This window comes from Stegostoma tigrinum, chromosome 42 (genome assembly GCF_030684315.1).
Source record: "Stegostoma tigrinum isolate sSteTig4 chromosome 42, sSteTig4.hap1, whole genome shotgun sequence".
Lineage (NCBI taxonomy): Eukaryota > Metazoa > Chordata > Chondrichthyes > Orectolobiformes > Stegostomatidae > Stegostoma > Stegostoma tigrinum.
Window position 1 is genome coordinate 2,190,179 of NC_081395.1, and position 15,243 is coordinate 2,205,421.

The 15,243-nt window shown below is 46.6% G+C and overlaps 1 protein-coding gene across 1 annotated transcript; it reads right to left on the reverse strand.

The window, feature by feature from the left end:
- Nucleotides 1-3,882: 3,882 nt before the first annotated feature.
- Nucleotides 3,883-12,103, reverse strand: slc3a2b (solute carrier family 3 member 2b). Its single transcript, XM_048525246.2, has 9 exons — nt 11,436-12,103; nt 10,783-10,956; nt 8,635-8,735; nt 7,363-7,443; nt 6,903-6,967; nt 6,592-6,787; nt 6,289-6,426; nt 5,293-5,391; nt 3,883-4,887 (listed from the first exon to the last, which is right to left on the reverse strand). Exons 1-9 carry the CDS (start codon nt 11,875-11,877, stop codon nt 4,549-4,551), a joined length of 1,635 nt encoding a protein of 544 aa, XP_048381203.1. The 5' UTR covers nt 11,878-12,103; the 3' UTR covers nt 3,883-4,548.
- Between the last annotated feature and the right edge of the window lie 3,140 nt (nt 12,104-15,243).

Here is a 15,243-nt window from a genome sequence, read left to right on the forward strand (position 1 = left end):
GTGTTGTTATATTAAAAGTAGAGCTTTGATGAAGTGTAGATCTCCTCAGAGATCTTTTCGGCTGGAGGAAGGTTTGCAGTGGAGTTCCCCAGGGCTCAGTATGGGAACCCTTGTTTTTCCTGATTTATATTAATGATCTGGATCTTTGTGTGCTGGGGACAGTCTCAATGTTTGCATATGACGTGAAACTTAGAAGAATTGCAAACTATGAGGAGAACAGCTTGGAACTCCAACAGACTCTGACAGGTTGGTGGAGTGGGTGGATTGGTGACCGATGTGGTTCAATAAGAACAAATATGAGGGGATGCACTTTGGTCAGAAGAATGTTGCAAGACAATATAAAATAGGACATACAATTCTAAAGGGGCTGCAAGAGCAGAGGGACCTGAGGGTATAGGTGCACAGGTCGTTGAAGTTGGTAGGAAAGCTGTGGGGAGCAGTTAATAAAGCATATAATGTGCTTGGCTTTTTAAATAAGGCAATAGATCGCAGGAACAAAGGAGTGATGCTGAACTTGTTTAAGGCACTTGTAGACATCTACTGGAGGATTGTGTACAGTTGTAGGCTCCACATTATAGGAAGTATGTTAATACATTGGAGAGAGTGCAGACGTGACTCACAGCAGAAATTTCCAGACATGAGAAATTTCAGATATGCACATAGTTTGGAGAGGTTGGACTATTCTCTTTGGAGGGAAGGCTGAGATCTAATAGAAGTTTTCAAAATCATCAGGGGTCTGGATAGAGTAGTTGAAGTGTTTCCATTCAAAGTATCAAGAATGAGAGGGCACAGCTTGAAAGTAATTTGTAAAAGAAAAAAATGTGAGAAAAAAATCTTTCACACAGCAAGGATATAGGGTATGGAGTACATTGCCTAGAATTGTGGTGGAGACAATTTCAGTTTGAGAGGGCATTGGATGATCATTTGGACACACAAGGCAGGAGATTGGTGCAAGGAAATTATGCTTGTGTGAAGAGTCAGTGGTGACAGGATGGGCCAAATGGTTTCTTTCTGCACCACAATAATTCTGTGGTTTGGTGACTTGGGGGAACAGTGTCATTTTTTATGTGAGGAGGAATTGGGAATAGAAAATCTAGCAAGAGTATTTCTCTAAGAAACTAAAGCAGGATCATAGGAAATACACTACAGTAGAAAATGAGGTTTTGGGATTATAAATGGTTCTCCAAAATTTTGAAGACTAGGTCTGATACAGTAACAGAGAAATACTGACCCTAATCTGCTACATTTCGTTGAAAACATTCAAACTCAAAATAAGAGACTGTTTAGACAAAGTCCTTCATTTCAACCATTTACCGGCAAGATGATTCACATTCCTAGAAAAGATAACTAAACTGCAGAGGAATTGTGCAGAGTAAAATAACAGATTCAGTTAAAGGTTTAGGAAGTGCCCAGATTTATATGGTTGGGATGGGTGGGTGAAAGCACGAGATAAACACTTGCAGTTCTAATGGTTTGTTGCTTCTGTATTCTGTCTTGTGACAAAATGCATTTTTGAAATGGTGTTTCATCTGACCATAAGACTTAGGAGCAGAGGTTAGGCTGTTCGGCCCATCAAATCTGCTCCACCATTCAATCATAGCTGACAAGTTTCTCAACCCCATTCTCTCTTTGATTCCTTTAACAATCAAAAACATGTCTATCTCTGTCTTAAATATACTTAATGACTTGGCCTCCACAGCCTTCTGTAGTAATAAATTCCATAGATTCACCTCACTCTGGCTGAGGAAGTTTCTCCTCATCTCTGTTCTAAAGGGTCTTCCATTTACTCTAAAGCTGTGTCCTCAGGTCCTAGTCTCTCCTACCAATGGAAACATCTTCCCAACGTCTACTCTATCCAGGCATTCTGTACATTTCTGTGAGCTGTGAGGAGGGAAGAGTGGAAACCAAAAACAGAGCACCAGAGGCATATGCAAGATGAGATTCAGCCAGCAGAGACCTGATTGTATTTTGAAATTATAAACAATTGTAGATGTGAATGGTCATCAGCCTGATAACAGCTCTCTGATTGGTTCCTGAGTAGCAAATAGATTGTGAATGATACAGTGATAAGCTCTAAAATGGTCTAGTGGTATTATCCTGGATTGTTAATCCAGAGACCCAGGTGATGTTTTGGGACCTGGGTTCGAATCCCGCAACAGCAGACAGTGGAATAAATATCTGGAAATAAGAGTCTAATGATGACCATGAATCCATTGTCGATTGTTGGAAAAAGACCTATCTGGTTCACTAATGTCCTTTATGGGAGGAAACTGCCATCCTTACCTGGTCTGGCCTACGTGTGACACCACACCCACAGCGATGTGGTTGACCCTTAACTGGTCTCTGGGCAGTTAGGAACAGGCAATAAGTGATACCTGGCCAGTGATGTTGTCATCCCATGAATGAATACAACACGTCTCTCACCAGAAAATATAGAAAAATGGATGTTTTCACCCACTAGTTGCTGTAAACTGGTGCTTTTAAGTAATTGCCATTGCTTCTACAATTTGTGAGCCAATCGCCATGTACCTCCTTTAGAAGCTGTGAAAGAACTGAAGGAGTTTGGAAACAGAAGACACAGCCCATTGAATCCCAAGGACTAGTGCAGTTAAAATATTTCCGCAGTAATTTTCTCCCCCTTCTCCCACTACACCAATGGTCTTCTGTCTGTGCATGTGCAAGGGGCGTAAATATCAACAGGAGGGGGTTAGAGTAGATATATTCGTAGTTGTTAACCTATGGCTAGAACCTACTGTTTGCAAATTGTAAATAGTCTTTTGTACTAAAGGACAGAGACTGCACCACAAATCTTCCTCTGCATTCAGAGGCTTTCAAAAACTGAGATTTACAGCTCTTCCACAAACAACTGTACATGCAGGATGTTAAATCTGAACTAGACAATTTATTGTTAAGCAAAAAAGGGTGAAAGGCAAGAGTCAGTCATACAGCACAGAAATAGGTCCCTCAGTCCAACCAACTAATCCCAAACTAAACTAGTCCCACCTACCTGTTCCTGGCCCATATCCCTCTAAACTTTTCTTATGCATATACTGATCTAAGCAACAGTTATAGAACCCAGGTAGATGGAAGTAGGCCACAGGCCAGCCACAATCTTCTTGACCAGTAGAACAGGATGAAGGCATTGAATCGCCTACTCCTGTATTAACAATGGATGGGGCAAGTTCATTGAGAATTTAACACCAATGAAACCTAGGGTAAACGCTTCGACACAGAGGAAACCACCCCCAAGTAAACACTTCCCTCCTCATCTCCAGATCCAGACAAAAGAATCACAGCTATCTGAAAATGCATCGTTTTATTCCAAGTGTTCTGTTCATTGGCCTATCCTTCATCCATTCTGATTATGTGACCTCCAATCAAATCAGCCTGAATTCTGTGGGACAACCTTGTTTCACATCTTAAAGTGACTTTTGAAAATCCAAATAAACTGCATGGTCTAATGCTCCTTTATCTGAAGATTACAATCTCAAAGAGATTTAAGTAGAAATGCAAAACCGTTTGAGACACCAACTGTTAGAAACTGTCTGTGGCCCTAACCCTTCACTGCCAACTCAAAGTACCTGCCCCCCGCAAATCAGAATGTGCATTCATGTATTTACGTGGCTCTTTCAGAAATCTCAGGATGTGTCTTAATAGATGGTAACAGTGATGGGTGTACTCCGAGGTACCTGCTGCATTGTTGGATATACAGTCAAATTTTACACAGCAAACTCCTACAACCAGCAAACGACGTAAATAGCCAGTTAATGTCTATGATTGTGGCGTTAGTCTTTTCTGATTAGGAGATGCTCCCTCCGTACAGGTCTGCAGCCAACGGGAATCTTTAGATTCAAGTATCAAAAAAAGTCTTTTGATCAGGGATCTTCTTTCAAAACACTTTATTGAAATGAAAGATATAAAAGATTCAAAAATGTTAATCAGGCTAAGTAAAAAGTGAACATCAAAAGACAGCACATACTGAATATTTAATTAAGAACAAAACACAACTTGGTGCATGTGGAAGCTGCAAAGTTACCAAACACAAACACTGGCAGATAGCTCACAGTTAAGGCACCAAGTAACGAAGGCTGTCACAATTATAGATTAGGTGGGTTATAGGGGGATGGGTCTGGGTGCACTTGTTGAGCTGAAGGGCCTGTCTCCACACTGTAGGGATTCTAGAATTTTAATTCATGTTCAGGACAGTGTCATGTAAATTTAAGGGAACTGTGATGTTTTGGGAAGTTGTGTGGGTTTTACTTGTGAAATACACAGACCAAAGTTTGCAACACAACAGCAAGTTGCAATTGGTCAGTCTCTGTTGCAATCCTGAGTGACAAGAACCAAGAGTTAACCATGAGCCCCACTGCACCAAGAGCAAGTTCCACAAGGAACTCGAAAAAGAAACTGTAGTCACTGAGGAATGCAATTAAACCAGAGTACATGTTAACAATGGAATGTACGAGTAAAAGATTGAGAATTTAAGCCCATCTTGAATGTCTGTCGCTACATTCTGGGTCAGTGAGAGGGGTAATCACTGTCAGCACCTCATGCAACATAAGCGAATTTCAACAGCAGCCCTTCACCTCCAGCCAGATGAAGATCAGTCAAACTGACTTCTCCCTCTGACCGATCAGCCTTCGAGCTCAGCTCGATAGTGGCCCTAGCTGGGAGGGAGTTGCCTGCCAGCGATACCACCGCAGACTGGGTGTCGATGTTGAGCAGGACAAGGAAACGGTCACTTTGGTCCCAGACCCGAGAGTATCCGTAGACATTTCCCTCGCTGTAGATAGACTGGAACTCGCCAAATTGTAATGATCGCTCCTTGATTTTCAACAAACTCAGCTTCTTAAACAGAGACAGGGGAGATGAAGGGGATTTCTGACCCTACAAACAAACAGCAAAGAAAAACAATTTCAAGCAATTTTGAAGAAACCATTCAGGTCCTCAGAGCACTTTACAACCAAGTCATCTGTAAAAACAAAAACACCCATTCCCAAAGGACAGTCAGTGTGTGCATGTGTGAGACTCTGTACCCCTGAGCATGGTGCCTGTGTGTGGGAGCCCATACCCCCCACTGAAAGTCTGTGTGCACATGCGCATGTACATTCGAGACAGTCTGTACCCCAGAGAGAGTGTGCGCGTGTGCCCGTGCCCATACCCCAGTGAGAGAGAAAGACAGAGGGTGTGCGTGAGAGTGAGTGCGTGGGGGTTGGTGAGGTGTACCCTAGTAAAGGTCAGTAAGTGTGGTGAAGTAAGGTTGTAAATGTGCAAACACAGTGAAACACTGACCTGAACTGTTTGATTTAACAATGGGGTTTCACGAAGGCTCTGTCTCGAAGTGAAGCCTCCATTTGCTGAAGCATTCCACAGCATCCATGGGGTTTTTCCCTATAGACGGGACACAGGATGGATGGTCAGAGCTGATTAAACATGGAATCCACAATGTAACGTACAAGACATGAGAGATTTGCTCAATTTCCACACGAGCTCCTAATTATCTGCATTATCTGATCGATTATAGGCTATTGTCCACAGAACATTGTAAAGACCTTACCCACCACTGCCTCCACCCTGTTCTTTCCATAAAGACCACAGCATCCTCTAGAACAAGCACCACCCACAGCCGCCTCACAGCCTCAAGTTAATAACTCAGTGCTGAGTATGTTGCCCGCAGTCTTATTTGATCAGCCACCAGTGAGCTGCAGCATGAATTAAGGAGTTTGTGCTCCTTAGAGACTGCTGTCCTCATCATTAACTGAACAGAACCACTCAGACTGATCCCTGGGATGGGTGGACTGACAAATGTGGAGGGGTTGAATTGGTTAGGATTATATTTTCCACTGTTCAGAACAGGACCTGGGGGTAGTAGAACCCTATAAAATTCGAACAGGGATGGATAGGGTCATTCAGGATGAATGTTCCCAATGACTGGGGAGTCCAGAACCATGAGCCCCAGTCTAGCAATATGGGGTAAACCTTTTTAAGACTAAGAAGAGGAGAAAAAGTCTTTATGTAGAGAGCAGCCAGCCTGTGGAATTCTCTGCCACAGAAAGTGATCAAAGCCAAAACATTGTATAATTTCAGAATAAAGCTGGATGTAGCCGTTGGGGTTAAAGTGATCAGAGGATGAGGGGAAAGCAGGAACAAGCTATCGAGTTAGATGGTCAACCATGATCATTAGGAATGGTAGAGCAGGCCACTCCTGCTCCCATCTTCTCTGAAGTTCACAACTTCTGTACTGGCTCTGCAGCACCCCCACCTCAGAGCTCGAACCAGTGCCCGTACCTGGCTGTCTTTCAGGCCAATCTCATCTCCATAATAAATGAAAGGAGTCCCAGGAAGTGTGAACAGCATCATGTGGACCAGTCCATGAAGGTGTTGCTGTACTGACGATGCGATGTGACCCACTTCGTAACCTGAAATCTGTCAGAGAGATCATGACCATCAGTACCTGCCACAATGCATGAATGAGCGAACATGCTCCTTCTCTCCCCACCACCCCCTACCGCCCAAACACCGGCCCACTCCATTCAGGCTACAGCAGGCTATTTAACTACAGAAGGCACCGCAGTTGCACTGGTTACATACCGCCCAGCTTGGCCAGGACTTTCCACATTTCTCGATATATTCCTCCACCCTTTGCTGAACACTCCTTGCAGTTGGAGGACTCAGAGCCAAAAGGGTTTTTCGGAGATAGTAACTGAAGAAAAGGTCAGCGTCTGATTGATTTATTAGCTGAAGAATCTCCTCAGGTTCAGCAACGGCTGTGCCAGTGATGAAGATCCTACAGAGCAGTAAAGAATGTTAACATGGAGAGGAGTACAGAGGCAGGCTGGTGTGCGTACATGTCCCCAACGCTGCAAGTTGTGAGCTGGTATTGTGACAGGACAGTTCCTTACCTTGGATCATCATCCCCAGAGAAATTCTTGGTGAGGTTCTGCCACTCAGCCACTCTGTGGGGAGCCTGCAACAATTTCAACAAGAAAACAAAAACCTCAGCCAGCAATTTAATTGATCAAAATGTTACTCAGACAGCCAGACCTCAGCCAGGGCAGTAAGGAGAAAAAAAAGGAGCACGCTCGCGACAGCGATACAGCGCAGGACAGTGGAAGTGGCACAAGGAGATGGGGTGCCACCAACCCTGGTTAATGAAGGGAACTCCATCCCTGAGGAGATCACGCAGCAGATTCCTCACGTCCACACCAGGACAGGGACTGTTGCGATAGTGGTTGTTCTGGCTGGGTGCCCCCCTGCAGCTTATTTGCATGTACCACACTGTAGACACAGCAATTACACCAACTGTTGCCACCGCTGTCTGGGGGGGGGGCTCTAAATCCAGGAGAGGGGTCACACACTCACCGAAGTCAGAACCTCCTCGATCCCAGAGACGCTCAGACCATCCACACCCATCTTCAGCCAAAACTGAAATGCCTCCTCCTCCTGTGGCAAACATAACTGGTTTACTCCGCCATCTTTTTAAGATCAAATCCAGCACAGATTATTAATCACCTTTCAGACCATGGTCTTCCTGTCAAGGACTTCCCATTAACAATGCTTACCCATATAACTACCTGTCAACATTTCCAGTGGAAATAGTGTATGTAGACTGTCACGCTGTGCCAGTGCATTCTGGCCAGTATGTTGTGCTCTGCAATCAACTTACTTTAAGTTCCCTTCCCCGCAGAGTCAACCTTCTACTCACTGATTCAAAGACATGACAGAGTCTCGTATGCAATGCTGATCCCACTTCTCCAAAAAAACTTTTAAAATACCAGGCAGTGGCAGATCATTGGCACAGAAAGGTCTTTTGCCGAGAGTAGGGAAATCCAAAACTAGAACTGGATAGAGTCTCCCAGGGCAGACATGACTATTACGAGAGGGCATAATTTTAATATGATTGGAAGAAGGTCTGGAGGAGATGTTGGAGGTAGGTTCTTTACACGTGGTGTGTGTGTGTCTGTGTGGAATGCACTACTGGTGGGGTAGTGGAGTCAGATACATTCCGGACGTTTAAACGACTCTTGAATAGGCACATGGACGATAGTAAAATGTACGGTATGCAGGGTAGGATAATAGGTCAACACAACATCATGGGCTGAAGGGCCTGTACTGTGCCATTCTATGTTCTAAATGGCATAGGTTTAAGGTTGGGGTTGGTGGGGGGACAGATAATAAAAGGGACCCAAGGAGCAACATTTTCACACAGAGGGTGGTACATGTGTGGAACGAGCTGCCAAAGTGGTGGGGGCTGTTACAATTACAATATTTAAAAGATATCTGGGTGGGTACATGAATAGGAAGGGTTTAAGAGAGATATGGGTCAAATGCAAGCAAATGGGACTAGATTTATTTAGGATATCTGGACGTGTTGGACTGAAGGGCTGGTTTCCATGCTGTACAGCTCTATGACTCTAAGAGGCTTTACCTAATACTGTGCTGTGCACCCTCACCTAATTCCCTTTCCCAAGCGAGGACAATGTCACAAGAGATAGTGACTGCCTCTTGCTCAGCACACAGGAGAGGAGTCTGAAACCCAATCAGATGGGGGAAGGGCTCAAGGCCCAGCCTAACCTATTCACCACAGCAAAGAGGAAGAGGAACCCTCCGTATCCTTATGGAAATGGCACATACCCGTAACAAATCCTGGCCACCATCAGTCCTGTTGAAGTTAATGCCGAACCACTTCTGTTTTCCTTTGTAATTGGGAGTGAGATCAAGAATCACCTTGAGACCTGTTTGGGCACAAAATCTGACTGAGTTTCAAGCTGCTACAGGATAGAGGTGAGATTTGGTTTGTTTTTTTAATGCAATAAGCTTTCAAAATTCCCTGGATTGGTGGGTGAAAAATGTAACCCCATTGTTTAAGGATTTAGTAACTGGGCATTTGAACAAATGGTGATCAGTTTGAAAAATCCATGTTGACTTGGCTGAAAGGGAGATCATGTGCAAACTTGTTAAGAGTTTTAACATGAAGACGTTATTGGCAGATAGATAACCTGTGGGTTTTTGGGATTCTGACACGTTGCGGGGGGCGGGGGGTGACAAACAGAATCTGGGCCAGCAGAGAGTGGGAATAATTGGGTCATTCTCAGGATGGTAGCCTGTAACCAGTGTGCGGTCAGAAGGATCTGTCCTTGGTTCCAAATCACAAGCAACATCCACAACTTGGGCATGGGATATGGCAGATGGAATATAATGTGGATGTGTGCGAAGGTATCCACTTGGGCAGGAAACACAGAAATGCTGACTCATTTCTGAACTGGTGAGAGATTGGAAGAGTGCTGATGTACAAAGGGACTGAGTTGTCCTTGTCCAGGAGTTACTGAATGCTCACATGCTGGTTCCAGTAAACAGTTCAGAAGACAAACAAACAGTCTGTTAGCATATAGCACAACAGGATTATCGAGGTTGGTTAGTTCGCTGAGCTGGTTTGTTGTTCCGCAGACGTTTTGTTACTGTGCTTGGTAACATCCTCAGTGCAGCCTCTGATGAAACGGTGCGTTCTCCCACCTGGTTTTCAAACTCTGGGGTCCGTTGCGATGGATTGCCTCAATTCCGGGATTCCTCCGTAGTGGAATGTACCTGGGGCCAAGTTCAATGTGTTTATTAACAGCCTGCTTCGTGGAGTGCCATGCTTCCAGGATTTCTCGTGCTTGTCTCGGCTGAGCCTGTCCCAGGATCTCCAATGTAGTCAATACAGCAACACTTTCATGGACTGGTCCACTACATCGGACAAACAGGAAGGAAACCAAACAACAAAACTACATGAACACCAACTGGCTACAAAAAGACATGACCAGTACACACTCAGCTCAATCCACGTGGACAAGGAGAACCACCACTTTGACTGGGACAACACCAAGATCCTGGGACAGGCTAGGCAGAGACAGGCACAAGAATTTCTGGAAGCATGGCACTTCACGAAGCAGGCTATTAATAGACACATTGAACTCAGCCCCATAAATAGCCTGCTTCGTGAAGTGCCATGCTTCCAGAAATTCTTGTGCCTGTCTCTGCCTAGCCTGTCCCAGGATCTTGGTGTTGTCCCAGTCAAAGTGGTGGTTCTCCTTGTCCACGTGGATTGAGCTGAGTGTGTACTGGTCATGTCTTTTTGTAGCCAGTTGGTGTTCATGTAGTTTTGTTGTTTGGTTTCCTTCCTGTTTGTCCGATGTAGTGGACCAGTCCATGAAAGTGTTGCTGTATTGACTACATTGGAGATCCTGGGACAGGCTCAGCCGAGACAAGCACGAGAAATCCTGGAAGCATGGCACTCCACGAAGCAGGCTGTTAATAAACACATTGAACTTGGCCCCAGGTACATTCCACTACGGAGGAATCCCGGAATTGAGGCAATCCATCGCAACGGACCCCAGAGTTTGAAAACCCCCACAGCCCGAGCTACAGATCTACTCCAAAGCCTTACAAGAGCATTATGTACAGGAACTCAGAAGTATTGTTTCAATTACACTGTACACTGGTGAGCTTGCACCTGGAGTATTGTGTGCAATTCGGGTCACCTCACCTGACGAAGGATATACTCCAGATCCATGCAGGCAATCACAGATTCCACTGGTCAGTGATCAATGCCGCTCCGATCCTTCTCCCACACTTGCACTCCATAGTCTACGAGATTTTTAAATCAGAACTGCCTCTTATTCACAGACAGGGGGGCCCTTGTGGTTTGCATTCACCCAGAAGGGAGGACCTTTTCCCAGTAATGTTGCAGTTTGATGACATTTACTGAACAGTCCAGTAAAGTTTGAGAGCTTTCACAATTACCTTTCCTCTTGGCCACCTCTAGCAGGTTCTGCATCTGTTCCAAGCTGCCAAATGTGCTATCGATCTTGTTCAGCCTGGTCTCATTGACCATGTCTGCAACATTCTGGTGGATTGGACCAATGATAATGCCTTTGACCTTGAGGGCAGCAATCTCCTCCATTCTCTGGCTCACTCCTGCAGGCGATAGCAAATAAACACTTGAGTCCCAGGGGCTGAACCACACCACAGTCCTCGCTCCCAAAAGCTGGTAATCCTGTCCCAGACCAGATCCCAGCCACACATCACCCCATCCAGCCACCCTTCGCTGCCCTGTCCCAGGCCTCCCCTCTGCTGTCTCAGCAAAACCCACCCCACCCCCAAAAACCTCTGCTGGTTCTAGAACTCCCCATCATATCTCCTCGTCCTTAATGCGCACGCGCGCACACGCACCCCCCCTCCGCCGCCACGCCCCGCCCCGCCCCATCCCGGAGCACGTGACGTCCAGGGGCGGGGCCTGAGGTTTAAAGGTGAGCAATGACCCGCCCCTCAGGCTGACGCAACCGGAGACCTACCGCCGCTACCCACAGCCCCTCCCCCCAACCCCCGGTTCCCTCCCTCCCTCCCCGAACCCGAGTACCCGACCCCCGGTGCCCCTTCTTTCCCCCCCCCGGTACCTGCAAGGTCCCCCTCGCCGTCTCCATCCGAGTCCTGGAAGGCCGGGCTGTGGATGCGGTAGAGGCCGCCGCGGTGCCACCATCGGGCGGCAGGGAGCGGGCGGCAGCGCGGGGCCCGGACAATAATGAGCACGGCCCCGGCCAACATAGCGAGCCAGGCCAGCCAGAACAGGGCCAGGAGCAGCCAGCGGCTCCGAACCCAGGCCGGGCTACTCGCTACCGCCAGCAACTCCTCTTTACTCAGGCCCGTGAACACGGAGGGGGAGCCCGGTCCAACACGAAGCCCAGAGCCGCCGCTCACTTCTCCCTTCTCCCCCTTCAGAGCCCCGTTTGTATCCCCAGGCAGGCCCGCTGTCATCGGTACCTTCTCCTGGTCCACCTCATTCAGCTCAACCTCCTTCAGGCCCAACTCAGCATCCTTCATCCCGGCCTCTGAGCTCATCCTTCCGCCCCTACAGCCCCGCTAACGCTGCAATACCGTCCCCACAGCCCTCCTGATTCTGCAAGACTGCTCCCCACTGCCCTGTAATACTCCAAAGCCTGTAATACTATCGCAGTAATAATCCTCCAAGCACTAAGCCGCAGGGCTTTAAAACTACAACTGTGTGTTCTCTCGGAGCCCACTCCCGCCTTCAGTCCGTCTCTCTTTCTCTGAGGAACTCCGCCTCCCTCCCTTCCCCTTTTTAACGTTCTGCCTTGTCTCCTCCTCTCCTCGTCACTGCAGAATTTAAGGTGGAACTTCCAATGTTCACAACGTGGAAGATTTACCAAAAATCTCAGGGGCACAAGGACTTCAGGAAATGTAGACAGACTGGAGAGTTGGAATTATTCTGATCAGAACAGAGAAGGTTAGGAAAGGAGATGTCCTTCCTGCATTTACCTTCTCTGGTCCAGTTAGAATTTTATAGGTTTCTATGAGATAACCCCCTCATTCTTCTAAATTCCAGTGAATATGGCCCTAACTGATCTCCCAGGAATCAGTCTCATTAACTTTCATTGTACTCCCTCATAGCTAGAACATCTTTTGCTGAAAGGCCCACCAAAACTGCACACAACACTCCAGGTCGACAAACTGTCCTGAGGAAGGGTAACGCTCAAAATGTTGATTGCTCCTTTCCTGCAGACGCTGCCTGGCTTGCTGTGTTCTTCCAGCCTCCTGTTTGTCCACCTAGATTCCAGCATCTGCATTTTTTTTCTAACACAATACTCCATATATGGCCTCACCTAGACCCTGTGGAATTGAGCAAGGCACCTTGTTCATGTTCTCGAAATCTCTCTCTCTGCAGGCCAACAGACCATTTCCCTTTGGTTTCTGCTGAAGCTGCAATGTTACTTCTTACTTTCAGCGACTGTTGCACGACGACACCTCCCTCTTTCTCAATCTATCACCATTCAGATCAGAATCTGCCTTCCTGGTTTTGCTCCCAAAGTGGATAACCTCACATTTGTCCACATTAAACTGCATCTGCCATACATTTGCCCATGGATTCAATTTGTTGAAATCACACTGAAGCATCTCTGCACCTACCGCACAGTTCACCCTCTGCAAACTTAGACATTACACTTAGTTTCCTCATCTAAATTATTTGTGTATGTTGTGAATAGTTGGGGTCCGAATATTGAACCTTGCAGTACGTCATTAGTCACTGGCTGCCACTTGCGAAAGTGACCTGTTTGTTGCCACTTTTTGTCTCTTGTCTGCCAACCAGTTTTGCATTCATGTCACTACACTTGCTTCACCCATTCTCCAACCCTCCCTCCCCACCCCCATACCATGCATTTCAAAACACTTGAGAAGATTTAATAGAGTTTTTCTAAGTCATGAGATATGTGGACAGAGTTGACAGGGAGAAGCTATTCTGTGTTAAAGGATCAAGAACCAGAAGACGCAGAAAAAAGTGCAATTGCAAGGCAAAAGGAATCTCTTTCACACAGTGAGTATTTAGGATCTGGAATTGAACTGTCTGTAATTGATAAACAAAATGGCTGAATTGAAAGCACAAATAGAAGTGAATAGATGTGCTTTGGTAGCCATGACAGAGACATGGCTATAAGATACTGTGGATAAGCATCTGTATATTTTAGGATACAGAGTCAATACAGTGTGGAGCTGGAGGAACACAGAAGGTCAGGCAGCATCGGGGAGCAGGAAAGCTGACGTTTCGGGTCAGGAGCCTTCATCAGGACTCTGATATTTAGGGAAAGAATGAGCTAGGAAAAGGCAGAGGGGTGGCTCTGTTCATTAATGATGGCAGGCATACAATAGAGAAGGATGAGATAGTAAAAACTGCTGATTCCGGAGTCAAAGACAACAGTGAAAACTAACCTTCCAGCTCAGCGAGCAAACTCACATCCAGAACAACAGTGTGGAGCTGGAGGAACATAGCAGGTCAGGCAGCATCAGAGAATCAGGAAAGCTGATGTTTTGGGTCAGGACCCTTCTTCAGAAGTTTGGGCCTAGGTTCAGGGATGAGGTTGTAGAAATGGTCTAAATTGAGATAAGAAGAGATAAAGGCAAGAAGTCACTTGTGGGAGTGGTACGCAGGCCCTTGACAATCACTGCATGGTAGGGTGGAGCCTAAAGAAGCTTGTCAGGATGACACAACAAGAATTATTCACAAAGTTACATATAAACTAAAAAAATTCAGATGGGCAAGGTAGCTCAGAATGTTTTCCAGATAGTTTTTTTGGAACAGCATGTTATAGGGCCAACCAGAGAGCAGGCTATACTGAATCCAGTGCTGTGCAACAAGGTAGACTTCATTAATGATCTCACAGTAAACAAGCCCCTACAAAGCAGTAACACAATACAATGGAATTTTACATTCAGTTTGAGGGAAATTTGAGTGTGTTTGAGGCTATTTTTAAATAAGGGGAACTATCAGGACATGAAAAAAGAGCTCGCTAAAGTGAATTGGCAAATTAGGTTAAAGTTTAGGTCAATAGATTCAATGCAGGGGATATTTCAGAATATACAGAATAGAGACATTTCAATCAGCAAGAAAAAAATCATGGGATGGATCCACCTTCCATGGCTAACTAAGAAGTTCAAAGATAATATCAAACCTAAAGAAAAACACATAATTGTGGAGCATTGAGTAAGAGGGGCAACAAAACTGCACTCAATACTCGCAAGAGGACTTAATGGAAATAGTAGAGAGTTTAGGGTTCAGTCATACAGGGCATTGGTGAGACCACATCTGCAGTACAGTGTACAGTTCTGGTCAGTGTCCAAACAGAAGGAAGGTCACGTGTCAGAAGGGAACACAACTCATTTGGAGGGTCAGCGCTGAGGGAGTGGGCACTGTCGGAGGGTCAGTGCTGAGGGAGCGGGCAATGTCGGAGGGTCAGTGCTGAGGGAGCGGGCACTGTCGGAGGGTCAGAGCTGAGGGAGTGCCGCACTGTCGGAGGGTCAGCGCTGAGGGAGCGGGCACTGTCGGAGGGTCAGTGCTGAGGGAGTGGGCACTATCAGAGGGTCAGTGCTGAGGGAGTGCCGCACTGTCGGAGAGTCAGTGCTGAGGGAGCGGGCACTGTCGGAGGGTCAGTGCTGAGGGAGCGGGCACTGTCGGAGGGTCAGTGCTGAAGGAGCACTGCGCTGTCGGAGGGTCAGTGCTGAGGGAGCGGGCACTGTCGGACGGTCAGTGCTGAAGGAGCACCGCGCTGTCAGAGGGTCAGTGCTGAGGGAGCGCCGCACTGTCGGAGGGTCAGTGCTGAGGAAGCGCCGCACTGTCAGAGGGTCAGTGCTGAGGAAGCGCCACACTGTCGGAGGGTCAGTGCTGAGGGAGCGCCACATTGTCAGAGGGTCAGT

Coding starts and splice junctions, on each gene's coding strand:
- slc3a2b (XM_048525246.2), bottom strand. CDS start 11,877: ATGAGCTCAGAGGCCGGGATGAAGGATGCTGAGTTGGGCCTGAAGGAG. Junction 7,444..8,634: donor GTGGCCAGGATTTGTTACGG/GTATGTGCCATT, acceptor TGTTTGCCACAG/GAGGAGGAGGCATTTCAGTT. Junction 5,392..6,288: donor TTGGCCTGAAAGACAGCCAG/GTACGGGCACTG, acceptor TCCCGTCTATAG/GGAAAAACCCCATGGATGCT.